This window comes from Dromiciops gliroides, chromosome 2 (assembly GCF_019393635.1).
Source record: "Dromiciops gliroides isolate mDroGli1 chromosome 2, mDroGli1.pri, whole genome shotgun sequence".
NCBI classification, from domain to species: Eukaryota; Metazoa; Chordata; class Mammalia; order Microbiotheria; family Microbiotheriidae; genus Dromiciops; species Dromiciops gliroides.
The window spans coordinates 239,789,882-239,817,412 of record NC_057862.1 but is presented as its reverse complement, the minus strand read 5'-3'; the positions used below and the strand labels follow the sequence as shown (position 1 = coordinate 239,817,412).

Genomic DNA, 27,531 nt, shown 5'->3' with positions numbered 1-27,531 from the left:
GAGAAACGTAAGCCCTTGGAGGCTCAGTTTCTTCATTTGTAAAATGGCAACAATAATAATACCAATAGTACTTTCTTTGCAAGGTTTATGTGGGGTTCAGATGAGATTATATATGTGAATAACTTTCCAAAATTAAGGTGCCTTATAAAATATCAGCTGTTATAATTTCTCCTAAAATTACTCCTTTCAGCCATTGAGAAGGTTCCCTTAGTCACATAATGATGTCAAGTCACACACATGACAAAAGTCAAGACATCCCCTTCATGATGTCATTAGTGCTCTTTGAGAATGAAGGATGAACAACAAAAACAAGTATTCCAGAAGTTGGTAGACAAATGTCTCTCCACCCTGTGTACAGGGCCTGATAAAATTCAATCACAATGCCACTGAACTTTTTGTTTTTCCATGCTGGAGTCCCTGGTTAGTCAGTCTATCCTCTCAGGAAAAGAAATGTCTATGTCACAGCTACCATTTGTTAGGCTAAAGTGAACCTACATGGAGATGACCCTTGAAATTATAGAGAGTTTATTGAAAAGGGGAAATGGGAGCTTTCAGAGTCCATGTTGATAAGCAGCCCACCAAAGGGACTATAAGAGAAATCCTTAGGGACACTATTATACAGATAATGAAGGGGTAACCCATGTGTGAGACAACTATTTCTCAGAACTTAGCTCAATATAGTTATTTCTCAGGCAACTAGGTAGATCAGTAGATAAGAGCATTAGACTTGGAATCAGAAAGACCAGTGTTCAAATTTGACCTCAGATACTCATTGTGTGGCAAGTCACTTAACCCCTGCCTGCATAAACCTAGAGAAGGAAATGGCAAACCAATCCAGCATCCTTGCCAAGAAAACCCCATGGGCACAAAGAGTTGGACACGACTGAAAGACTAAACAAAAATTTCTCAGAACTTAATTCAATACAACTATTTTCAGAATTGTGGCACTGTTGTTTATTCATTGGTTAAGTTTATCATGACCTCGGTGCATCAATAACATTGGCTCAACTTTGGCAGAACAATCCATTTAGGTTTGGTTCCAGTCCATGCACCTGTTCTTGGCAGGAGCTAAGGAATTATAAGACTACTCTCCATGCTATGTTACAATTTAACCTCCTTAAGACTGTGCTGTGTTACAACTTAACCCTCACTTATCCTTTTTTTTTTTTTTTTTTGGTCAGGGCAATAAGGGTTAAGTGACTTGCCCAGGGTCACACAGCTAGTAAGTGTCAAGTGTCTGAGGCTGGATTTGAACTCAGGTCCTCCTGAATCCAGGGCCGGTGCTTTATCCACTGTGCCACCTAGTTGCCCCCATCCTCACTTATCCTTAAAATTGCACTGGGGAAGAAACTGAGACTAGGAATCACCAGAGTCCTATGAACAGATGTGAAGTTCTTCCTTTCATTTCTGTGCCTGAGAAATGTGTCTGTTGCTATGGAAAAAGATCACTGATGATGAGGGAAAAGGAAGGCAGTGATTCCTAACAGCACCTGAATCTCTCTTATTTCCCTTCTTTTCTAGTCAGTGTATGGAGTGACAGAAGAGTCTCAGTCCCAAAGTCCTGTGCATATACCTGCCCAGCCAATCAGGAAAACTACAAAAGAGGACATCCGAAAACAGGTGTGTGTGTGAATTATTCGTAGCAGTTCCTAACATCCCAGAGGAAGGATGGGAAACTGGTTATGTTCGGGTCCAAAAAGATGAGCAAGTTTCCGGGTTCCTAGGGACATTTGCAGGGCAGTGTAGTACGATGTAGTACATTGACTTTGGGAGCAACAAATTTAGGCTCTTTGCTATCCACGTCAAATAAGTTCTCTCTCTGAGCCTCAGAGAGGCTCATCTATAAAATGAGGGGACTAGATTAGATGGCCCCTAAGGAACCTTCTTCCTCTAAATGAATGATCCTCTTTGGAATATAGCTGGCCTGAGGTGTTCCAGCAAGTACACTATTCAGCTGCATGGCTGATGGGGAGGAAGAGGAATTGGTACAGATCTACATTAGTTGATGGAGTTTTCACACCAGGAGTTTCCCCTCACAGATCTTAGAAAGTTACCTGGGGTAATGAAAGGTTTAGTGTCCTACTCACAGTCTTGTTCAGTTATTTCCATCCCCTCTGCCTGTTCGTGACCTCATTTGGGGTTTTCTTTTTTTTTATTTCTTTCTTTTTTTTTTTGCAGGGCAATGGGGGTTAAGTGACTTGCCCAGGGTCACACAGCTAGTAAGTGTCAAGTGTCTGAGGCCAGATCTGAAATCAGGTACTCCTGAATCCAGGACCAGTGCTTTATCCACTATGCCATCTAGCTGCCCCCCTGCGGTTTTCTTAGCAAAGATATTGGAATGGTTTGCTATTTCCTTCTCCAGTCCATTTTACAGATGAGGAAACTGAGGCAAATAGAGTTTAGCCTGTTCAGTCCTGTCTCTTTCTGATCTCATTTGGAGTTTTCTTGGCAAAGATACTTGGAGTGGTTTGCCATTTTCTCCTCCAACTCATTTTACAGATGAGGAAACTGAGGCAAAGAAGGTGAAGTGGCTTGCCCAGGATCATGCAGCTAGAAAGTATCTGAGGTCAAATTTGAACTCAGGTCTTTCTGATGCCACCTAGGTGCCAAAGTACTCAGATACATAGCCATAATTACAGGGAGAGGACTTGAACCCAGACCTTCCTAACTCCAAGCTGGCTACAGAGAATAAAGTTGTTCTCCTGAATTCTTCTATCTGTGTCCTTTCTACAAAGATATAATCATGTTTTATTCTTTAGAGTTCCTAAAAATGTTATGTTCTCAGGAGCAGCTAGGTGGCACAGTGGATAAAGCATCGGCCTTGGATTCGGGAGGACCTGAGTACAAATCCAGCCTCAGACACTTACTAGCTGCGTGACCCTGGGCAAGTCATTTAACCCTCATTGCCTCACCCCATAAAAATGTTATGCTCTCTAGGGGAAGCAACAGGTTGAGACCAACAGGTTTTGGTTCTAAGATTCTGAGTCTCAGGGTTGAAAAAAAATGGTTGCTGCTCCTCCACCTATTCTCTTTTCAGAATCCATTCAGTCACTGTTATTTTTCTCCAAGGTCAGTAGGCCAATTAGTCAGTCAATAAACATTTCTTAAATGCCTACTTGTACCAGGCAGAGTTAACAGAGTTCACTACATATGACATTTTATGTTGCTGCTATGGTGGTTCACCCATAAAGTCACAGCATGTTCTGGCTTCAGACAGACAAATCCAATTCAACACTTTAGTATCTACTGTATACAAAACATGATGCAAAGGAAGAAAACAAAGTTTCTGCCCTTGAGTAGTTTATTGGCTCTGAAAAGAGAAGACAGATATACAACATAGCTATTTAATCCAACTTTATGCTAAGTGCTAGGGATACAGAAACAAAAATGAAACAGTCCCTGTCTTCAAAGACCTTATATTTTATTTAATTTTATTACATTTTATTGAATTGAATTGACCTTTATTTTCTATAAAATCAGATTAGGTAAGATTATCTCTAAATTATGTGTGTTTAAGTATAGAAAAGATGGTATGAATGACAGCTTGTCAGAGCTGAATTTAAAAGGCCCAGGTTCAAGTACAACGTCTGCCACATAAGGGTCATGTGACCAGATTCTCTGAGGCTATTCTAAGTTTCAGAGTAGATGCTGTTCTTCATTGGTGTGAGGAACTCCATACTGAGGGCTCCTTACCTGATAAAATCATAGGTCTGGCAAAAAAAAAAAAAGGAAAGGAAAAGAAAAGAAAAGAAAGGAAAGAAAAGGAAAGGAAAGGGAAAATAAACACAAAATAAGACTGATGAGATTCAGAGTAAATAAAAAGCTATTATAGGGCTAGCAACTTTTCTAGGCAGAAGATCCAAAATATATAAAAAAACATGGACACTGACACTAAGAAACTAACAATCTTGGATCTAAAATGTACACATGTAAAATCATATATAAAACAGAAAACAATAGGAAAAATCAGTTATTCATCTTTGTGATACAGAAGAAGAAAAACAGCATTATAAACTGATATTGTTGGGGAAAGCTTCTTGGATTGTCTAGACCTGGAACTAAAAGGAAATGTAAGGCTTAAGATTGGTGGAGGGAAAGGAGAAGAGTATTAACATCCCTGTCATCTCTTTCCTCAGATAACATTTTTGACTGCACAGATAGATAGACATCGTTTAAAGATGTCCAAAGTAGCTGAAAGGTGAGTCTGCTCTTGATATTACTGCTTTCTTCTGGGTTCACAAAATGGGCAAAGCCCAGGGTCAGGCTTTCAAGGGCACTTGATATCAAGGGTATTCCAAGAGTCAGACAAAAGTCAGTGGTGGTCTCTTGAATTGAAAACCAAGTCCAACAGACTGATGCCAGTTTATTTAAGATAACAACTACCAAATCTTACTTCCCCTCTCTGGTATCACAAGGATAGCTAGATAGCTAGATAAATGGGTATAGATCTACTCTAAAATGTTTAAAAGAAAAATGGTCATTGAAAAAAAAAGCTAGGGGGCAGCTGCCCCCTAGTTTATAGTGTATATATATATATATATATGTATAAAGTATATGTATATAGTATATATATGTATAAAGCACTGGCCCTGGATTCAGGAAGACCTGAGTTCCAATCCAGGCTCAGACACTAGCTGTGTGACCCTGGACAAGTCACTTAACCCTCATTGCCCCACCAAAAAAAGAAAAACAAAAACTAGTCCCTCATAAATTGTCTCATGTGTTTTCTGCATTAGATCTCTTGGTTTTTTTAAAGGAAATTGTTCCCTTTCCATGTACAAAATGCACAGATTGATTTTACAGGAGGGAAAGAACTCTTATGTGTCCTTTGAGGTGTTATTTCTATAAGCAGAAAGGAATCATCAAAAGTTATTGGATTCCAAAGTACCACCCTTTGGATTGTATACAAAAAAGCCTTTGTAAAGAAAACATTTGTCATGGATAACTTGGATACACTTGGCATATACCTTTGGGATACAGACTGCATGGGTAGCCAGCTTTGCCCACTTATCTTGCTGGAGGCTTAATTTTGCCCATTAAATAGGCTGTTTTTCAACTCTACTGAAAGAAACCAAGACCACCTGGTGAATTTTTTTTTTTAAATAAAACTAGCCAAGCTGCCCAAACTGAACATTTGTTGATCCATATGCTGTCCCTGAGATCACTAATATCTAAAGGCATCAAGACAATAAGTCAAATCCAAATATTCATCAGAAGCAATAGAAAAATATTCACATAGGAAATTTGGGTTGATCTAGGGAGCTCCTGAATCATCTTGATTAAGTTACAAGATGTCCTCATTCCTCTCAAAGTGGTGCCCTTGTTCATGTCCATATCCTCAGTCAATCAACAAACATTTTAAAATTAAAATTAATAAAAGTCATTCACAAGCATTTTTCTCTCTCCCACACCCTTCAATAGAAAAAAAGAAAAACAAAATTCTTGTAATAAATATGCATAGTCATACATAGACTTGCCATGTCAAAAAATACACATCATTTTGTTTCTTGAGTTCATCACCACTCTGTCAGGACTGATGCTTTCTCATCAGTCCTCTTGAATCATGGTTGTCATGGCATCATCAGAGTTAAGTCTCTCAAAAAGGCATCAATGCGCATAAGTGCCTACTGTGTGGCAGACATTGTGCCAGGCAATGGTGTTACAAAGACCAAAGTACTTAGTGCAGTGCCTGGCACATAGTAGGAACTTAATAAATGCTCATCCACTTGAAAACAGTCCCTGCCTTTAAGGAACTTATAGTCTATTACATTCCATGTGAATCTCCCTCATCAGATTCATTGAGTGGCCCTTCACTCCACAGAATCGCCATTTTCAGACATTTGGATGAAATCTGATGTCCTAATCAACAGGTACTTGTTTTCTAAGTTAAATAGTCATGAAAATAGCCAAGTGTAAAATTACACTGAAACTAAGAAAAATCCCCACTAAACTGAGAGGTGAATCTTCCATCTTCACCAGAAGACTACAGGATTTGCTGGTTTGGGGCTAAGGTATTTTCTCAACAGTGCAGGCCTATTCACATGTTCCTCAAGAGAAAGCATCCCAAATCCTATCGAGGATAGCAGATCATTTGGCAGCAAAGGTATCATTTGCTCTGAAATTGTAACCTCAGTTAACTCTGAGATCTGGTTTGTGGCTGCGGCAGCCATGTTGATATTTTCTTTAGAGCATATTGGTCTTGTACAGGCAAAAGCACAGGCTCTCTCCAATTGCTTTTAGACGTGTTGCTGCATTTCTCTTTATCCAGGAAAAATTTCGTGAGGGAGACAATTTAGGGTATCTGGGGACCAATTAAATGCATCCGCTGCCCTTTCCCAGAATTTTACAAATACAGCTTCGTGGCATAACAATCAGGAGCTTCTCTTTGTCCATCGATCACCTTTCCTTGCTTCTGGTCTCTTGCGTAACCCAAGGCAGTTGGGCAAATCACTTGAACTCTCTGGGCCTCGGTTCCCTTATCTGTAAAATGAAGGGTTTAGGCTAGAAGACCTCTGAGGTCCCATCCAGCTCCATGTCTGTGAGCCTGTAACCCCAGCATTCATTGTTATCATGCACCTCAGTTGTATTCTGCTCAGGCCCTTACTGAAATAAACAGGATCTAATTTTTTCACTTTTTAGTTTGGGGTAATCACTTGTTACCCCAGTCATTATGAAGAGGACTTAGACTACAGGGCTCTTATCTAGAGCAACATGCAAGTGTGTTATGGGCACCAATTGTGGTATTTCTTCCTTTGGGGAAAAAAAAGGTGGAGGGGTGAGAAAAGGAGGGAGGGGCCAGGAATAGGAAGAGCAGACTGGCACAGTCCCAGTGTTTGTTTATTTATATTAGTGTCAGTGAGGAGCCCTCACCTGGTATGGTCTAATTATGCTTGAGAGACTGCTCAAATTGAAGGGATTATTCCAACTGACTACTTCTCACTTCACAACACAGAGCTCTCCGGGGTCCCCGCCCAGTGGAAGCTAGATTTTATGGGATGCGGTGACAACTGGCACCTTTTCAAAGTGACACTGAGGTTTTTCATGAGAACCATAAGGAAACTCCCAGGGAGAAGAAGGGCAGAGGAAAGGAGGACTGTTAGCGAAAGATAAAGCATCCCAGACTCACCATTTGTCAGTGTCTATGGAGCAGGGTGTGGGGGGTGAGGAGAGACGGAGGAACACTGTGCCCCAAGCTAATGGGTATCTTTCTGGCAGCTGTGTTTGGGTGTTACTGCTCACCTGAAGTGTAAGCAGAGCTCTTCTCAGGTGGGCACACACACACACACACACACACACACACACACACACACACACACACACACACATATCCTGGATCAGGTTTCCCTGGGCCTGCTCCAGATGATAAGTGTTAATTAAACTTAAGCCACGAGGCAAAGGACCTCATCCCCAGGAGACAAAGACATTGTTATTCACATAGTTCCATAGGAACAGAGAGCATGGGCCTTGGGGACAGCCATGTAGAGATACAGAGGGCCTTGGCAGCTGAGATAAAGGGGCTTCTTAGGAAAAGCAAAAGGAACCAGATAAATAGGGAGGAAGGGATTGGTCTGGTGCTGAACAAGGGAATGACCAGAGGCCAGGGCATAAGGAGAGCATGGTGGCTCACTTTCTGTGGCAATGGCCTCACCCTCTTCCCTAATCTTGGCAGCCTTGGACTCTGAAAAGCCCTTTTTCTAAATCAAGGGTTCTTAATCTTTCTTGTGTCATGCATGATTCCCTTGGGCTGCCTGGTGAAACCTATGGGCCTTTCTTAGAATGCTGCTTTGTTACTTAGGTGTCAATGAAGAAAATGCCAATTTTCAGTTAGAGGTTAATGAAAATAAAGGTGCAATGCTTTTCCCACCGAATGTTTTACCCTCTGAAATCTATAAATGGACCCCTTAAGAACTTCTGGAAAAACAAAATGATCCTAACCTGGACTTGTTGTCATTGCTTATCTTTTCTTTCATTGTCAACCCCTTTTTGGTGGCATTGTTGGTGACAAGTCATTGTGAGCCATCATGCTCTTGGATGAAGAAATCTTCCATTTTTTAGAAGCAAATATTTTTATTTCAGCCCTTTTTCATGGAAACCTTTCTAAAAGGTCTTTCCTACTTCTGTACCTTCTTAAATAATAATAATAATTATTATTATAATAAAGTAATAATAACTAGAATTTATATAGCCATTGAAGATTTGCAAAGCACTTTACAAATATCCCATAACAACCTTGGGAAGGACGTACTATTATTATCATCCCCATTTTATGTATGAGGAAACAAGCAGAGGTTTAAGTGACTTGCCTAGGGCCACATGGCTGGTGTCTCAGGCCAGATTTGAACTCAGGTCTTATTGAATATATTCTTGTTTAGCCAATCTTTCAACAGTACTAACTGTGTACTAGGAAAGATGCAAAGATAATTAACACTGTTTCTGAATTCACAGAACTCACAGACTGGGGAGAAGAGATGTCGCATCTACTAAACTATGCAATCCTTTAGCAGGAAAATGTAATACCATACAACAACTGTTTGATTTACTATAGAATAGGGTTAGGGCAGCTAGGTGGCACCATAGTGCACAGAGTGCTGGGCCTGGAGTCAGAAAGACTCATCTTTCTGAGTTTAAATATGACCTCAGTCACTTACTAGCTCTGTGACCCTGGGCAAGTCACTTAACTCAGTTCGCTTCAGTTTCCTCCTCTGTAAAATGAGCTGGACAAGGAAATGGCAAACCACTCTAGTATCTACACCTAGAAAACCCCATGGATAGTATTGGCGTGCTGTGGTCCACAGCATCAAGAAGTCAGATATGACTAAATGACTGAACCAAAATAAGTACCTGAGCTTTATGTGGGCAGAGCAAATGTAGCCAGAACAACTCGTGATCTTCTTTTTGGGGGGGGGGGCGGGAAGGGCAGTGAGGTTTAAGTGACTTGCCCAGGGTCACACAGCTAGTAAGTGTCAAGTGTCTGAGGCTGAATTTGAACTCAGTTCCTCCTGAATCCAGGGCTGGTGCTTTATCCACTGTGCAACCTAGTTGCCCCCACAGTACCTGAGCTGTAATACATGGATTTTGTAACCTTTGTTTTGGTTTTCCCAAGGTCTTTTTACTTATTTTCTTATTCTTGATGTAGTCTGAATGATTAAGGTTATCAGAACCAGGACCTCCGGGATATTACTATGTTTAGAAATAATGCTCCAATACATGGATGTATATGTGTGTGAACACACATGGGCCAATCATAATTAGGATAATACATATACATGTGCCTGCCTAAAAATATGTTAGTTGGATAAGACTAATAACAAGTAGTGTCAAGTGAAGGTATCTCGAGGGTGTTTTTCTTTTTGGTTTTAGTTTTAGCTTTAGAAAGATGAAGAGGTTCATGATAACGATTCAGGATCAGATAATTACCACGAGAAATTATAGAAAGATATAGAGCCATGTCCTAGAACTACTTCCATCTGAACTCCATCCAAAAAATAAGGATGAGATAATAATAATAGAACATAGAACTGTTTCCTCTCATTCATAGACCTAACACTGATCCATAAAAAGTTAAGAGCAATACTTTAATAGATGTCACAATATAAATAGTCATCATACCCAATATATATGGAATAAAAATCTTTCATAATATATATTATATATAATATAGCTGAATAAATAAAAATTGTGTGGGAACAAGATAAAGTATATAGCACTCCCATTATCCTGCCTGACACTGGGGATGTCCCAAGGATTTTTTTTCTGAGCCAAAGATGAGGCCCTAAGACTTATTCAGTTACAGAAAGCACTTGTTTTAGCTACCTGCAATACTCCACAGGACATTAAGCATAAAAGAATACTAGAAAGATGATAGATGTTGTTGTTGAGTCATTTTGAGTCATGTCTGACTCTTTGTGACCCCATTTAAGGTTTTCTTGACAAAGATAGTGGAGTAGTTTGCTTATTTCCTTCTCCAGTTCATTTTATAGTTGAGGAAACTGAGACAAACTGAATTAAATGACTTGCCCAGGGTCACACAGTGTCTGAGGCCGGATTTGAACACAGAAAGATGAGTCTTCCTGATTCCATACCTGGCACTCTATCCACTGTGTCACCTAGCTGTAAGAAAGACAGAAAGGAAGGAAGGAAGGAAGGAAGGAAGGAAGGAAGGAAGGAAGGAAGGAAGGAAGGAAGGAAGGAAGGAAGGAAGGAAAGAAGGAAAGAAGGAAAGAAGGAAAGAAGGAAAGAAGGAAGGAAGGAAGAAAAAGAAGGAGAAAAAAGAGAAAGAAAGAAAGAAAGAAAAGAAGAAAGAAAACTAAACAGGCTGTTCCTATCTGAATTCTAACAAAAAGATAAAAATCAGGGGGCAGCTAGGTGGTGCAGTGGATAGAGCACTGGCCCTGGAGTCAACTGAGTTAAAATCGGGCCTCAGACACTTGACACTAGCTGTGTGACCCTGGGCAAGTCACTTAACCCTCATTGCCCCATGAAAAAAGATAAGAACCAGATTAATAATAAAAACAATTTTAAAATTACATTTGTATGGTGCTTTTAAAAGTTTGCAAAACACTTTATATTCATCATCTAATTTGAGCCTCACAACAACACTGTAGGGTAGTGTTATTCCCATTTTATAAGTAAACTGATGCTTAGAGATAAGCCCATGGTTATATAGCTGGCAATGTCAGAGGCAGAATTTGAACCCAGATCTTTTCTGATTTCAAGTACAACCATCCTTCCATTATTATATGCTGTCTGCTACACACACACACACACACACACACACACACACACACACACACACGCATCGTTGTGCATGGTAACAGTATGTAAGCTATTATATTCTCTAGAATAACATCTTTTTAGAATTGCTTGATTTCCATTGAGCCTCTTTGTCTGTTCATATGGAGGATACTTGAGACAAATTAAGGAAAGGTGAGCCTATTATCATCATCATGGAAGAGGCAGTGTGGCTCAGTGGAAAGAACACTGAACTAGGAGTTAGGAGATCTGCGTTCAAATCTCAGCTCAGCCTGTGTGATGCTGAATAAATCATTTCCCCTCCCTAGGCCTGCATTTCCTCATCTATAAAGTGAAAGGGTTGTACTAGATGGCTTTTAAGGGCCCTTTCAGGATTAACACTACGATCCAATGATATTCCCAAATCATCTGAGAAGTTGCTATGCTTTTCTGCCCATCTGTCGTCTGCGTTTTGCCCCCGAATGGTCCCCATGTTCACAGTGGCACCAAGATAATCCCCAGTCCTGCTTAAAGTCATCACAGCACCCTACCCCGCCCGGCCCCCCCAGTGGAAATGTTTGCCTTTTGCATTGGCTGCTCAACTCTCCTCATCTTGTTCCTATTATTAGGGACAGCCAGCAATGGAACTGGTTTCTTTCCAACCTCCTCTCACTAACCTATCTCTGGGATCGCTGCTGCTTCTTCCTCTGACTTCTGACCCACAGTGATCATGAAATGTAATTAGTGAAATGAGATAAGACAGCATGGGACTGAGAACCCTAAGGGTCTATTAAAAACCTGCTACGGTGATGGAAATGTGTCATCTTAATGACTAATGATAACTTCTAGGACCAAAAAAAAAAAAAAAAAAAAGAACCCTTAAACTCGACAGCAACCACACCACCACAACCAAAGGAAGTCAGAAGTGAGATCATTACAACTTTCCTTTTCTATGATTTTGTGATACAACCAGGGCTTCCCTTCTTCCTCTCAAACCTTCTTAAGTCATTAAGGAAAGACTAGAGGTAATGTTACAGCCAGGTAAATTGCAATTAAACCAGGGACCAGCATCGATAGAGCAAGGAGGGTCATAACCATGGACTTGGAGTGGCCATGTATTTTCCAGAGAACTCCGATCACTCATATGTTATCTCACTTATCCTCATGAGTATTTTTATTGAACAGATTTCTCTGGGGTGACAAGATAAGGAATGCTTCACTGCTCTAGGGCCTTGTAGCCTACAAAGTGCTACTGTATATAACCAAATGTCAAGTAATTTTATAATCAAAACTAACGAGACTGGCATGCCAAGTTCTCTTGTTTCCTCTCTGTATCTCCAGTGTTTTGACTGTTTTCCATCTTCATCAGATTTCATTTTGCTTTATGCATCACATGACAGAAGCTGTCAGATCAAAAGAAGCTCTGTGGGCCAAAAGATTTCTGTCATTTCCTTGGTTTCCAATTGTCCTTCCTACTGCCCCTTAAGGAGAAGTGTCCTACCAGATCTATTGCTGGTCAGGACCATAAGGGAGCGCATGGTCCCATTCCTTAATTTTATAGATGAGAAAACTGAGACCAAGAGAGGAGAGTGATCTAACCAAGGTCAAATAGGCAGCAACAGAGTCCACATTCTAATCCAGGTTTATGGACTCCAAATTCAGTGCTCTTTCCACTACCCTATATTGCTTTCTGTTGATGACCTTGAATTCATGAGTCCTTTACAACTTTAAAAAGGTTTTTACATATATATTAATATATATGCATTATATAATATAAATTATAATCTATAATATGTTGTTATATAATGTATAATTGTAATATATAAAATTATAATTATATCAGAATATATACTTATGATATATCTTACATAAATCATAATATATTATTTTATATTATACACAAACATGTAAACATATTATGTATTTATATAATATGTTTATATAACATATAATTACATTTTATAAGATGTAATATATATTATGTGCATGATATATATATGATTTTATATTAATATAAATCATATGTATCTATATCTATACCTATACATGCACACACATATTTTTTTCCTCTAAAATACTCACTTTTGTGACTTTTCCATGATTCTTACTTGGGCAGCTAGATGGCATAATGGATACAGTGTGCTGGCTTGGAGTCAGGAAGACTCAAGTTCAAATATGACTCAGATACTTACTAGCTGTGTGACCCTAGGCAAGTCACCTACTTGCCTAGGGTCACACAGTTTCCCCAGTTGTAAAATGGGGATCAAAAATGGCATCTACCTCCCAGGGTTGTTGTGAGTATCAAAAGAGAAAATATTTGTAAAGCATTTAGCATAGTGCCTGGTACATAGGAGGTCCTTAATAAGTGCTTGTTTTCTCTCCTTCCCCCTCACTTTCAATGTACCTATAGCCTGTGATATGCAGTTCCCCATGCTCCATGTTCCAACATTTCCCACCCTTACCCACAAAATACCCATACAGAGCTGTCATATTCATTACCATCTCTCCAAGTGTTAAACCTTTCTTCTTATTCATGCTAAGAAATCTCAAACAGTTGCAGATGAAAAATAAAAAACCTCAACTAAATTTTCTAGCTTTTTTCAAAGTTGTATGCAATGACATTTAAGGTCCCTTTAGGTGGTGTGGTGGATAGAGTGCTGATTGAGCACTCAGGAAGACTCATCTTTGTGAGTTCAAATCTGGCATCAGACATTTACTAGCTGTGTGACCTTGGGCAAGTCATAACTCAGTTTTCCTTAGTTTTGTCATCTGTAAAATAAGCTGGAGAAGGAAACAGTAAACCATTCCAGTGTCTTTGCCAAGAAAACCCCAAATGGGTCATGAAGAGTCACTCAGGACCGAGCAACAACTGAACAAAAGGTCACATGGGTAGTAAATGGAAGAGTCAGGAACTGAATCCACATTCTTTGACTTCCATGGCCTTTTCCATTCTATTTCCATTTCATGTTCATGTAACTTCTATCCATTATGCTAACTTTCAGACTGGCAATTTTTCTTTTAAAGTATCTTTTCGCCAATATGCACAGCTAAGAGCTACATGGACATCCTCATCTCCCTCTCCTTATGACCTTCATCTCTTTCTTTCTTTCTTTCTTTCTTTCTTTCTTTCTTTCTTTCTTTCTTTCTTTCTTTCTTTCTTTCTTTCTTTCTTCCTTCCTTTCTCTTGCTTCCATCCTTCCTTCCTTTCTTTCTTTCTCTTCCTTCCATCCTTTCTCTTTTTTCTTTCTTTTTCTTTCTCTTTCTTCCAGCCTTTCTTTCTTTTTCTTTTTCTTCCATCCATCCTGTCTCTTTTTCTTTCTTTCCTTTTCTTTCTCTTCCATCCATCCTGTCTCTTTTCTTTCTTTCTTCCTTCCTTCCTTCCTTCCTTCCTTCCTTCCTTCCTTCCTTCCTTCCTTCCTTCCTTCCTTTTCCTTCCTTCCCTTCTCCTCTCTCTCTCTCTCTCTCTCTCTCTCTCTCTCTCTCTCTCTCTCTCTCTCTCTCTCTCTCCCTCTCTCTCTCCCTCTCTCTCTCCCTTTCTTCCTTTTTTTAAACTGCAACCCTTGGAATGCTAGTCACATTTGCACAGAATGTTCTCATAGGCTATAGCTCTCTAGCTTAGATGGTATTCCACATTTCACATGGTTTTACAGAGAAAATCCTTCCTTGTCCTATCAAATGCAGTCTCTTGATCCAGGCTCACATCTTAATCCAGCTATTTTCTCCACACCAGCTCTTCTTAGCACATTCTATTATTTCTCTGAAGATGGCTAAACCAATGCACCATTTCTCTGACTTACTACATCGTTTGAGGCCTTTGGGGCCAGCTGCCTCCACAACTTTACATCACATTTTAGTTACTTTTTGACACTTTTAGATTATTCTTTGAGTTGACCAGCAAAGAGTCACCTCCTTGAACTTTATCCCATAATGGGAAATACAACTTTTAAGTCCTCCGTGGAGAACTTTCTAATGCTAGTGAGCCCTTCCTCCTAAACCAGCCCCTAATTTCCCCTTTGCCGACTGTGCCAATTAACAAAACCATCCATCTCCTTTCTTAAGATGGCTGGCTGACCTCCTTTTTTTCCCCCAAGGTGGTTATATAATCATGTAAAAAGTTTAACAAACCAAAAGTTGACACTGGATCTTCCAAATTCCAGCTTGTCTATTAGAATTCTAAAGAATGTTAGTGACGTTCACATACATGCACATACCCACATGCCTTCATAGTCTGTTGTTCTCCAGCTTGCATAACAACCCATCTCCTACATTGTCTTAAACAGAAAATCCTTCCAACTCTCCTTGGGGTTCCTTTGATCAGCACTTAGGTCTTCTCTGTAAGCCTCTCAGGACATTCTGTTACTTCTCCTATAAGAACAAAGCAATGATGTTTGATTTAAAAGAACAAATAAAAAAGCTTCTTTTCAAGTAGTTGTTAGACTTTCACGCATGGGGAGAAAGCACTAATTAAGGAAGCAACTATCCAGCTCCTAAACCCTCTTCAGATCAGCATCTCCTTTTACTTTTTCAGGGGCAGCTAGGTGGCACAGTGGATAGAGCACTGGGCTTGGAATCAAGAAAACTCATCTTGAGTTCAAATCTGGCTTCAGACACACTTCTAGTTGTGTGACCCTAGTCACTTAACCCTGTTTGCCTCACTTTCCTCATCTATAAAATGATCTGGAGAAGGAAATGGTAAACCATTCCATTAAGTTTACCAAGAAAAACCCAAATGGTGTCACAGGGAGTCAGACACGACTGAAAAATAAATTACTTTTCAAGAGATAAATGTTGCCCAGATCTGGGACAAGGCATTTGGGGGGCCTTAGACAAGGCCTCCAAATCCGGCCCTCCCCATCACCATTTGCATTTTTAACGTGTGCCCCTTGTTTGTTGTTATTCTACAAGGCTTGGAGCCTTCACTCTAACTTGGTAGAGCACTACACCTGGAATCAGGAAGACCTGTGTCCAAATCCTGCCTTACACACTAGCTGTGTAACCCTGGGCAAGTCACTTAACCTCTGCCAACCTCAGTTTTCCCATTTATAAAATGGGGATGATAATAATAGCATCTACCACCAAAGGCTGTTATAGGGACAAAATGAGAAAATATTTGTAAAGCATTTTGCCAACAAGAAAGCCCTATGTAAATGCTGTTATGAATCTGCCCTCTTTCTCCCCTGTTATATTTGGTCATAATGATCACTTAAAGTTGAAAGGTTACCTAGGGCCTTAGTGACCATCTAGTCCAGTCCCAGGTAACCTATGCCAGAAGAGGTCAAGTGACTTCCTTGCCCAAAGTCAAATGAGGGGCAGATCTGGGTTTGGACCTCAGGTGTTTTAAATTGAAATCCAATATTCTTCCCACTGGACTGTGGAAATGCTACTCTAGCCCAAGTTTCACTTTGAGTTCGAAATGTTAGAATAAGGAACTTTCACAAAGGGTTAGCACCAACCTGCTGTTTTCTGTTCAACCATCAATCTACTCCTTATCACTTTTTTTGACTTGTAGGTTAAATGAATAGAGGTGTGGGGGAGGATAATATAAAGGAAAGGTAAACATAGACATTCCCCAAAGACTTTGAAGCTGTTTATTCTAAGCTTAGCTAAAGAGGCTTTTAAAATTTATATTTGTTTAAGCAGGAATGTGAGATGATTCCTAATAGGCTTTGGGGATTCAGTTAAGTCAAATTTTGTGTAGCCAGCCTAACTCCATCCATGATGAGACAAGGGACCATCAAAGCCAGTGGTACCTCCTTGTGCCTAGTAGGCATTTACTGAATATTTGTTGATTTGAGTGAAATACCCTTGGAGACATGGTAGAGAAATATGGACAGGTTATCACGCTGATTAATTTAGTCAGATGTCATATACAAGATTCATGTTTCTAAAAGAAAGCATCCAGGGTCTTGATTGAACTACTCAGTTGACCCATTTCAATTTGCCTGCAATGGCACTTACTACTCACATGATCACCTAAAATCGAAACTGCTTTTGTATGATGGAATCGGGCAGGAGTGTGTTGGCAAATGTTTAACAATCGGCTCTCTGGAAAAAAATTGTATGAGTGACACATACTTTTAAGTTTAATTTGCATTATCACTATTTTTCTCCATCACTGAAGTCTAAACAATCTGTAAAACAATGTATGAAGCCCTGATTTGTAGTGTTTGCTGATTTTTGAGGTGATTTTTTCTGCTCACACTGAGAATTTTTAAATCATTTATCTATTCAAGCTGGTTCCAGCATACCCTTGTGAATAGAAGTTGCTTAATAAATACTTTATTGACTAATTGACTGACCCTCAGTTCAAACCCTTCATGAAACATGAGGCTCCAGGGTCCTCCATTCCTAGTGGATTTATGTCTTAGAGAGGATGACTTCTCTGATATTAGAGATTATAATCTCATCTAATGAATCCCTCTAGTTCTTCTAACCATGGGGAAGTGAAATGATAATGGGACAGTTGTCTCCTAAAACTTCAAAGCCATCTCAGATTCCTTGAATGAATGAGGAAATGAATGAACATGAACCCACTTTGGGAAAGGGAGAAATAAACCTTGGGCTACATGCTCCCTTTATTATGCAATGGCCCCCTTGCTGCTTGGGGAATGAGATGGAGCATCCGGTTAATTGCTTCTCATTCCCATCATCTAGAGAGGTAAGTGCATTGACCATTCGAAGTGGGAGACCGTAACCCCAACATGACATTGCTATGGTGATCGGTGACTTTGTCTGCTCTCTCTCTCCCTTCCCTCCCTACCACAGCTTAATTGCTTACACGGAACAGTATGTGGAATATGATCCTTTGATAACTCCAGCCGAACCTTCCAATCCATGGATCAGTGATGACATCACTTTATGGGACATAGAGATGAGGTATAATAATAATGATGATGATGATGATTAATTTGAGAGAACAACAAATTAGTCTTTTTCAAAGGGAAGGAGGAGGGGGAATTCCATGAGATCAAATAATGCTCTTCAAGGCAGCTTTCCATTGTCTCTGGGCTAACGAGGGCCATTGGATAATTAGTTAAGAACAAAACATGTCGGGTTATGTTCATTTCCTTTTTGACAAGGTTGCTAGACTGGTAGATCTGTGTTTTAGCGTAGTACCCCTTATTACAGCATGGCATCTTAAAATATACTTTGTATGTCATACACCTACCTTAATCCTAATAGGTGTAAATGCCTAGTGCTTAATAGGTATTTCCTAAATATTTGTTAAATTGAGTGAAATAATCTTGGAGACAAAGTAGAGAAATGGGGACAGGTTATTGTACTGGTTGATTTAGGCAGATATCATATACAGGATTCATATTTCAAGAAGGGTTTGAACTAGACTTCTGAGGATCAGTCGATTAGTTAATAAAGCATTGATTAAGCAACTTCTATTCACTAGGCAGCTAGGGGGCTCAGTGGAAAGGAGGATAGATTCAGCTAGGCTTGTAGTCAAAAAGACCTGAGTTCAAATTTTACCTCAGACACTTTTTTTTTTTGGGTGGGGCAATGAGGGTTAAGTGACTTGCCTAGGGTCACACACCTAGTAAGTGTCAAGTGTCTGAGGCCGAATTTGAACTCAGGTCCTCTTGAATCCAGGACTGGTGCTTTATCCACTGTACCACCTAGCTGCCCCTACCTCAGACACTTATTAGCTGTGTGACCCAGGGCAAGTCACTTAACCCCTGCCTGCATAAAATTGGATAAAGACAAACCATTCTAGTATCTTTGCCAGGAAAACCTCATGATCAGTTGATCCACAGGGTCATGAAGAGTTGGAAACAACTGAACAACAATACACCAGAAAGGCAGCTAGGTGGCACAGTGGATTGAGCACCGGCCCTGGATTCAGGAGGACCTGAGTTCAAATCCGGCCTTAGACACTTGACACTTACTAGCTGTGTGACCCTGGGCAAGTCACTTAACCCCAATTGCCTCACCCCCCCAAAAAAAGTACACTAGACACTGTACTAAACTCTGAGGATACAAAGAAAGACAAAAAACAGTTCCTGCCCTCAAGGAGTTATCAATCTAATGGGTCTGATAGTTCTTAGGGTTCATTTACAATACTAATGAATCACAGAATCATAGAATTAGAAGTGGAAGGGTCCTTGAAAGCTGTTTAATCCTCTTCCCCATTTTACAGGTGAGGAAACTGAGGCAGACAGAAAGGGTAAGTAACTTTCCCAGGGTTAGATAGCTAGTAAGTATCCTAGGCAGGATTTGAATCCAAGTCTTCCTTACTCCAAGTCCACTACTCCTTTCTGTCTCTCTACAACAGTAATTGTTGTTCTCAGAAGCACTAGCCCAATGAAGGAGGTTATTACTGTTAGCCCTGTAGTATGGATAAGGACTTTGGAGTCTCAGAGAGATCTGGGACTTGTTCAGAGCCCTGGCCACCCAGTGACGAAAACTCTCTGTAGCCCAAGTGTTTGGTCTGTTGCTTCATGTCTCTGCCCTCACCTCAGCTACTGCCAACTATCATCTCAGACTTGAAAAGGTATATGAGAACATGAGAACTGATAAGACAGCTTTCTGTGGTTCATATTCCTGATTTTTTTGGTTTTTGAAAGGCAGAGAAGAGAAAAACTCAGTGTCTTGTTTCCTCCCACCTGGCTATATCTCATGCCCCTCTAAATGGGCTCAATTTTAGGTGCTTGAGCTCAAGGGACCTTCTTAGGGCCCTGGCCCTGCTCCACTAGGTGATTGGTACTACTAGATAACTTAGGTACTACTATAATACCCAACCAGTTTATTGCTCTAATGCAAACATTAGACCTCATCCATGAGCCTAGTAGAGTCTCACAAGAGAGCTTAATTAGGTAATTGCTCTCTTCATGAGAACATGAATTTAGTGCTCTCTCTCTTTATGTAGATATACACATATACATACATACATATATGTGTGTATATATATATGTATATATATAAAACTAAAAGGAATACCTCTTCACCCTGCATTGAAAGAGAAGCCCACCTTCATCCAATGCCACCCCAAATCTGGCCTGAGCCACTAGAACAAAGCCAGAATAAAAAGCAAACAGGATGGTCGGGCCACAATCATGTACCCTGAACTGTTAGGCCATTTGTGAAGGCCAAGTAGCACTTGTAGTATTAAGTAGGACCCAAATATGACAAAGGACCAAGGATATTTTTCTATCAGTTGACATTCCTGGTCTTTCCAATGTGTAGGGTCCCTTGTGAGTTTGTGGTGGCCTGTTTTTGTTTTTGTTTTCATAACTTCATCCAGAAGCAGGGCTTTCTCCAAATTTGGTGAGTCATGAATTTTCTTCCCAAAAATATAGGTAAGAAGGGGGCAGCTAGGTGGCACAGTGGATAAAGCACTGGCCCTGGATTCAGGAAGACCTGAGTTGAAATCCAACCTCAGACACTTGACACTTACTAGCTGTGTGACCCTGGGCAAGTCCCTTAACCCTCATTGCCCCTCCATTAAAAAAAAATCCAGGTAAGAAACTAGATGCTACAGCACCAACTAGTGAAAAGAGTGCCCAAACATAACTTCCTTTCTCCCATTTGGTCAGCAAGTTACCTTCCAATAACCCAGAAACACACTGAGTAAAGAGAATGGTAGACATTTGGGATTAGGCTATGGTCACTGGAGGGGCCATCTCCAGTTGTCCTGATCTATATCTCACCATTGGACCCAAATGGCTCTAGAGGAGAGAGTGAGGTTAGTGACCTTGCACAGCCCTCCCTCACTTAAATCCAATTCATTGCAAGTCATGACATCACCCTGATGTCATGGTCCTCTTTGGGAATGAAGGACAAACAACAAACAAATGAATGATAGGATCCCTCAATGACACTTGCCCTGAGAGTCACTGCACAAAGATACTGGAGTGCTTTGCTATTTCCTTCTCCATCTCATTTTACTGATGTTACTGATGAGGAAATTGAGGCAAACCAGATTTAAGTGACTTGCCCAGGGTCACACAGCTAGTGTCTGAGGCCGAATTTGAACTCAGGGAGATGAGTCTTCCTGACTCCAGGCCCTGCACTCCACTGTGCCCCCTAGCTGCCTGAAAGCTGGATAGGTTTAGCATTTTTTTGAATGCCTTGTCACTTTTTTTTGGGGGGGGGGTGAGGCAATTGGGGTTCAGTGACTTGCCCAGGGTCACATAGCTAGTAAGTGTCAAGTGTCTGAAGCTGGATTTGAACTCAGGTTCTCTTGAATCCAGGGCCAGTGCTTTATCCACTGTGCCACCTAGCTGCCTCTGCCTTGTCACTCTTGACTCAAGACACTAAAACCCCCCAGTCTTCCCCCTCTACAAGGGCACTCTTGTCTAACATCTTGTTCATATTTGTCAGGTTGATTTTATTATAGTCCAGTTATAGATTTACCCTTGTTCCAGCTAAATTTAATCTTACTAGGTGTCAAGATGGTTTTGATCTGCCTTTGTCCAGGTTCCAGCTCTATCTAGGATCCATCATATTAACTACATCTTTCAGCTTTGGGTTGTTTGCAGATTTGACAAGCATGCCTTGTATGGCTCCATTGAAATAATTCATCAAATTTTGAATGACACAGAGCCAAGGCCAGACCCATGGGGCACTCACTCCTAGTTGCCATCAACTGATCAATGACTACTCTTTAGACCTGGTCATTCAACAAGGTCTGAATCTACCTGATTGTGCTGTCATCTAGGCCCCTTCTTTCTCATCTTATCTATAATGTTGGCATTAGAGATTTTGTAAAGTGCTCTCCCTGATCTACCAGTCTAGTTAGTCTAACCTCAAAGAAGAAGAAAATGAGGTTAGTCTAGCATGATCTGTTTTCAAGGAAGCCATATTGGCTATTAGTGAGAGGGGGAGGACTGCCTCAAAAGATGTTCCACAAGCTGAATCAACAAGAATTGACTGCTGAATAGATAAGAGAAGAGAGGGAGAGGGAAAATAGAAGATAATTACCAAGATGAATGTGATGGTACCACCAACAAAAACAGTGAAATCAGAAGGAAGATAAGGAATAAGGGGAAATATAAACATGGTTTCATGTATCTTAATTTTGAGGTGGGGTGGACATTCAGATAATGATAGCTTATAAGCAGTTGGCAGTGGCGTCTGGAACTCAAAAGGAAGGTCAGAGCCAGAAATGAAGTTGTTTTTAAATTACTTATTTAGTATTTTATTTTTCCCCAATTACATGTCAAAACAATTTTTAACATTTGTTTTTAACATTTTGAATGCTCTCTCTCCCTCTCCACCCCTCTCACAGAGGAGGCAATTTGGTATAGGTTATACATGTACAGTCAGGTAAAAATATTCCCATATTAGTCATATTGTAAAAGAAAACATAGTGGGGCAGCTAGGTGGTGCAGTGGATAAAGCACTAGCCCTGGATTCAGAAGGACCTGAGTTCAAATCCGACCTCAGACACTTGACACTAGCTGTGTGACCCTGGGCAAGTCACTTAACCCTCATTGCCCTGCAAAAAAAAAATTTTTTTTTCAAGGAAAGAAAGAAAACATAGACTAAAAAAAGAAAAAAGAAAAAACAAAACAAAACAAGAAAAAGAAAGTTTTTAAAAAGTGTGCTTTGCTCTATATTCAGACTCCATCAGTTTTTCCTCTGGGGATGGATAGCATTTTTCATCACAAGTCCTTCAGAGTTGTCTTGGATCATTGTATTACTGAAAATAGCTAAGTCATTCACAGTTGACCATCTTACAAGATTGCTGTTACTTTACACAATGTTATCCAGGTTCTATTCATTTCACTTTGCATCAGTTCATGTAGGTCTTGGAAATGAAGTTTTACAAGCCACCTGCATATAACAAGTAGATAAAGTGGCAGGAGTGAATAAGATTGCTAAGGTGTGTAAGAAGAGAATGGAAGGGGGCTGCTAGGTGGCACAGTAGATAAAGCACTGGCCCTGGATTCAGGAAGTCCTGAGTTCAAATCTGGCCTCAGATACTAGACACTTAATAGCTGTGTGACCCTGGGCAAGTCACTTAACCCTCATCACCCTGCTTTAAAAACAACAACAATAATAAAGAGAATGGAAGAGGGTCCAGAACAAAACCTTGGGGAGTATGCACCTTGAGCATTCAGAAAGAAAACACAGAACCAGTGAAGCAGATTGAGAAGAAGGGGTTAGCTAGGTGGGAGAAGAACCAGGAGAGAGTGATATCTGTGAAGTTAATGAACAGGAGACTATCCAACAGGAAAGGAGGGTCAACATTGTGGATGAAGACAAAAAGGATATTGGATTAAATGACTAGGAACATCATTGTTGGTGATGTTTGAAAGAACAGTTTCAATTGATTAGTGGGGGGTAAAAGGTTTTTAAGAGGTTGAGAAGTGGGTATAAGGAAGTAGAGGCATCAAGTATAGAAAACTTTTCAAAGTGGTTTAGCAGGGGCAGCTAGATGGCGCAGTGGATAAAGCACCAGCCCTGGATTCAGGAGGACCTGAATTCAAATCCGATCTCAGACACTTGACATTTACTAGCTGTGTGACCTTGGGCAAGTCACTTAACCCTCATTGCCCCATCCAAAAGTGAATAAATAAATAAATAAAGTGGTTTAGCAGCTAGAGGAGGGATATGAAACTATAGTTAATGGAGTATGAAAAATCAAAGGAAAGCATTATTAGAATTGGAGATCCGTGCATTTTTTTTTTTAGTGAGGCAATTGGGGTTAATTGACTTGCCCAGGGTCACACAGCTAGTAAGTGTTAAGTGTCTGAGGCCAGATTTGAACTCAGGTACTCCTGACTCCAGGGCCGGTGCTCTATCCACTGCGCCATCTAGCTGGCCTGAGATCAATGCATTTTCTAGGCAGATGAGGAGCTAGATGAGAGCAGGAGTTTGAAGATGTAAGAGAAAGAGAAGATGACTATTGGAAGTATGATTGTGGAAGAAAAAAGATGGGTATAGAGTCAAAGAACCCGGATTCAAAACTTGAATCTTATGCTTCCCACCTCTGTGAAATCAGGCAAGTCATTTCATTCTCTTGGGCTTCAGTTTCCTCATTTGTAAAGTGAGAGGGTTGACTAGAGGTCTTTTGAGGTCCTTTGAGGTTTTAGAGCCCTTGAGGCTCTAAATCTGTGAGCCTATGAGTGGATAAAGAGCATAGGTCAAAGAATTAGCCTTAGGTCACTTCAGTAACAGAAGGGAGAGTGGGTGATAGATAATGCTGAAAAGTCTGAGAGAATTAAGGAGGGAACTCTAAGGGACAGCTTTCAGTGGAGTAACAAACTTGGTTACCTTCTAAGTGTCAGAAGGTGGAAATGTGGTTAGGGTGTTGAAGAGAATGGAATTGGTTTGCAACAGTCACTGAGGTTCACTAGATAGGAAAGAGACAACAGTGAAGCATCAGTGAGGGTTGAGCTGAGATTATATAACAACAATTTCTATTGGGTGAAACCAGCTCCATCATTCAGTTATCCTTAGTTGTGTCCAGCATTCCAGGAACAGTCATGAGAAAGCAGAGACAAGATAGGTATATGAAGAGTTCTTTAAAAGCATTATGAGTGGTCCCAAAGCACTATATGATTAATCACTGATGGACAATAAATGCCACAAGCTCATCTAAGTGTTCAAATGGCTGTAGCTTGAGTTTAGAAGAAAGAAGTTAATTGTATAGGGCATCTGATGATTACTGTGACCAATCAATAGTCCAGGTTTTACAGGATTTAGGATTCTTAAAATATATACACACACAGAGACAAAACATAACACACACACAACACAACACAACACAACACACACATGCAACTAGGTAGCAAAGTGGATAGAGTATTGGGCTTGAAATAGGGAAGACTCATCTTCCTGAGTTCAAATCCAGCATCAGACGTTTACTAGCTATGTAAACCTGGCCAAGTCTCTTAACCCTGTTTGCCTCCATTTCTTCATCTTTAAAATGAGCTGAAGAATGAAATGGAAAATCACTCTAGTATCTTTGCCAAAAAACCCCAAACAAACAAAAAACCCAAATGGGGTCATGAAGAATCAGACATGACTGAAAACAACTCAACAACAACAACAATATAAACAGATAGATGATAGATAGAACAATCTTTCCATGCTAATTATCCATCCCTTTCTTAGATTATAAAATTCATCCTACCCTAAAAAGGGCCTGTGAAGCTAAGGTAGAAGCTGCCATTTGAATGTATTTCAGGACCTAGGGACAGGTTTTCTTACTTGTATCCAGCAAACTCTGACTTAAAAAGTCAGAAGAAACAAACAGAAGAAACAAACAAAGATGGTGTTGTTCTTTGGACAAGGGGCCATCTTAGCTGGACAAAGTGCCTTACTATGTCCTAGGCACTATGCTAAGTGGTAGGGATACAAAGAACAGCAAAAGAACATGTTCATTGCTATCTGTGTCTCAGAGAGTGACCCCAAGGACTGATGGTCCTTTCCCTCTGCATGCAGGCTTCAATTTACTGCTGCAGCTGTTACCAGATGTAACTGTCACTGTTGTAATTCTATCTCTAAGACTTATCAAAGTCTGCCTAAAGGCTTCATTCAAAATACAAGCACCCAATGACATCTGCACCAGAGCTTGTGTTCTGTATTCAAATGGTTTAACGGTCTTATGATACCCAGGTTTCTAAAGTTATTGGTAGCTTCAAACCCAAAGGTATTTCTTTAAAAACAGTTTTCTTTATCACCTGGGAACTATTTAATGGGAATGATGCCATGGAGGGAGTTTAGAAAAAGTTTTAGATCCATATTTCCATCTCTCATGCATTGGCCCACCTTGGTTATTCATTCAGTTATTGGTTTATTTGTCTGTTTCTTTGTGTTCCAAACCTGTGATTTCGTTGGTGGAGACAAGCATTGGTAGTAAGGAAACTCCCTTACCAATACAGGTCAGCAACTTCTCTGCAATGTATGGTCACAGAGAGTTGCCTGGGGGTGTTGGGAGGTTAAGCTATGGACAGGATCACTCAGCTAACAGTGTCAGGAGTGGGGACTCAAGCCCCCGTCTTCCTGACTCCAAGGCCATCTCTTTACTATTCCACACTGTCTTTCTCAGCTTGGTATTTTGAAGGTAAATGGTATAAGTATTGGGTTGTTTGTGATTTAATGGGGTTTCTTTTTTATTGCAATGAACTCCATGCTCAGGAGAATTGCTCTGCGTTTCAGTTTCCACCTCAATTTCTCCCTCCCCCTTTAGAATTGCTTCTTTGATGTTCTTTGTGGTTTACACACATATATACCTCACAGCAGAGCTGTAATTGGCAATTTTTGCACCTGAGGCAAATAGCACAAACTGAGTCCATGACAAGGAGCATGGAGTGGGATGGGGTGGGCGTGGGGGCAGGGAGGGTTGAGCTAAGGGGGACTTCACCAAGGGTGTGTCCACAGAGGAAGGAAGCAAGCTTTAGTAGCTTCCTATTTTAACTATTCATGCTAACTAGATGCTGAGTTCTGTTGTTTCTAAAGTGCTAAAGGACTACAGAGACAGTTGGTAGTACCCACTAAATTCAGTGCCCTAGGACAAAGCCACATTTGTCCTGCCCTAATTATGGTCCTCCCTCAAAAGTTTATGTTCTAGGAGGGTTAGTCAACCAATGATTATTAAGCATTTATGTCCCATGTGGATTAGTAGGTGGTTCAGTGATAGAGCATCAGGTCTGAAGTCAGGAAGATCTGAGTTCAAATCTAGCCTCAGACACTTAGTAGCTTTGTGACCCTGGGCATGTCACTTTACCCCTATTTGCCTCAGTTCCCCATCTGTAAAATGGGGACACACTGGAGAAAAAAGTGGCAAACCATTCTAGTATCTTTGCCAAGAAAACCTCATGGACAAAGTCCAAGGGGTCATGAAGAGTTGGACATGCCTGAACAAGTTAACATGTCCCAGGAACTGTGCTAAGTGATGAGGATACAAAGAATGGCAAAAAACAAACAAAAAAAAAGGGTCTCTGCCATCAAGAAACTCACAATATTTTTTTTTTCTTGCGGGGCAATGGGGGTTAAGTGACTTGCCCAGAGTCACACAGCTAGTAAGTGTCAAGTGTCTGAGGCCGGATTTGAACTCAGGTACTCCTGAATCCAGGGCCGGTGCTTTATCCACTTCACCACCTAGCTGCCCCTAGGGAACTCACAATCTAATGGGGGAGATAACATGCAAACAACTGTGTATAAACAGGATATAGACAGGATAAATTGGAAATAATCAAAAGAGAAAAGGTGCTAGAATTAAAAGGGATTAGGAAAGGTTTGGGGCAATTGGGTGGGACAGTGGCTAGATCAACTGGCCTGGAGTCAGGAAGACCTCAGTTTAAATCTGGCCTCAGACACTTACTAACTGTGTAACCCTGGGCAAGTCACTTCACCCTGTTTGCTTCAGTTTTCTCATCTGTCAAATGAGCTGGAGAAGTAAATGGCAAACCAGTCCAAGTATCTTTGCCAAGAAAACTCCAAATGGGATCACAAAGAGTTAGACACAACTGAACAACTGAGCAACAAACAAGGAAAGGCTTCCTGGTGGGGTTTTAGCTGGGGCTTGAAGAAAGCCAGGAAAGTTAGGAGGTGGAGATGAGGAGGGAGAATATTCCAGTCATGGAAGACATCTAGTGAAAATATCCAGTCATAAATGGAGTGTCTTGTTTGAAGAACAGTAAGAAAGCCAGTGTCACTGGTTTGAAGAGGACTTGAGGAGACTGGTGGTATAAGGTATGGGAAGACTGGAAGGGTTCTGAAGGGCTTTGGATGCCAGAAGATTTTATATTTGATTCTGGAGGTGATAGGAAGCCAATGGAGTTTATTGAGAAGGGGTGGGGGCTGACATGGTCAGACATGAGCTTTAGGAATATCAGCTGA

At 40.6% G+C, this 27,531-nt stretch overlaps 1 protein-coding gene across 4 annotated transcripts in view; it reads left to right on the top strand.

The window, feature by feature from the left end:
- RGS6 (regulator of G protein signaling 6) overlaps nt 1–27,531 on the top strand; it is a 717,500-nt gene that overhangs the window by 580,662 nt on the left and 109,307 nt on the right. For all 4 annotated transcript variants that reach the window (XM_043985441.1, XM_043985440.1, XM_043985443.1 and 1 more), the window contains exons 11-13: nt 1,522–1,620; nt 4,137–4,198; nt 17,497–17,607. In XM_043985441.1, coding sequence (XP_043841376.1) covers nt 1,522–1,620; nt 4,137–4,198; nt 17,497–17,607 — 272 coding nt within the window. The remainder of the gene's footprint in view (nt 1–1,521; nt 1,621–4,136; nt 4,199–17,496; nt 17,608–27,531) is intronic.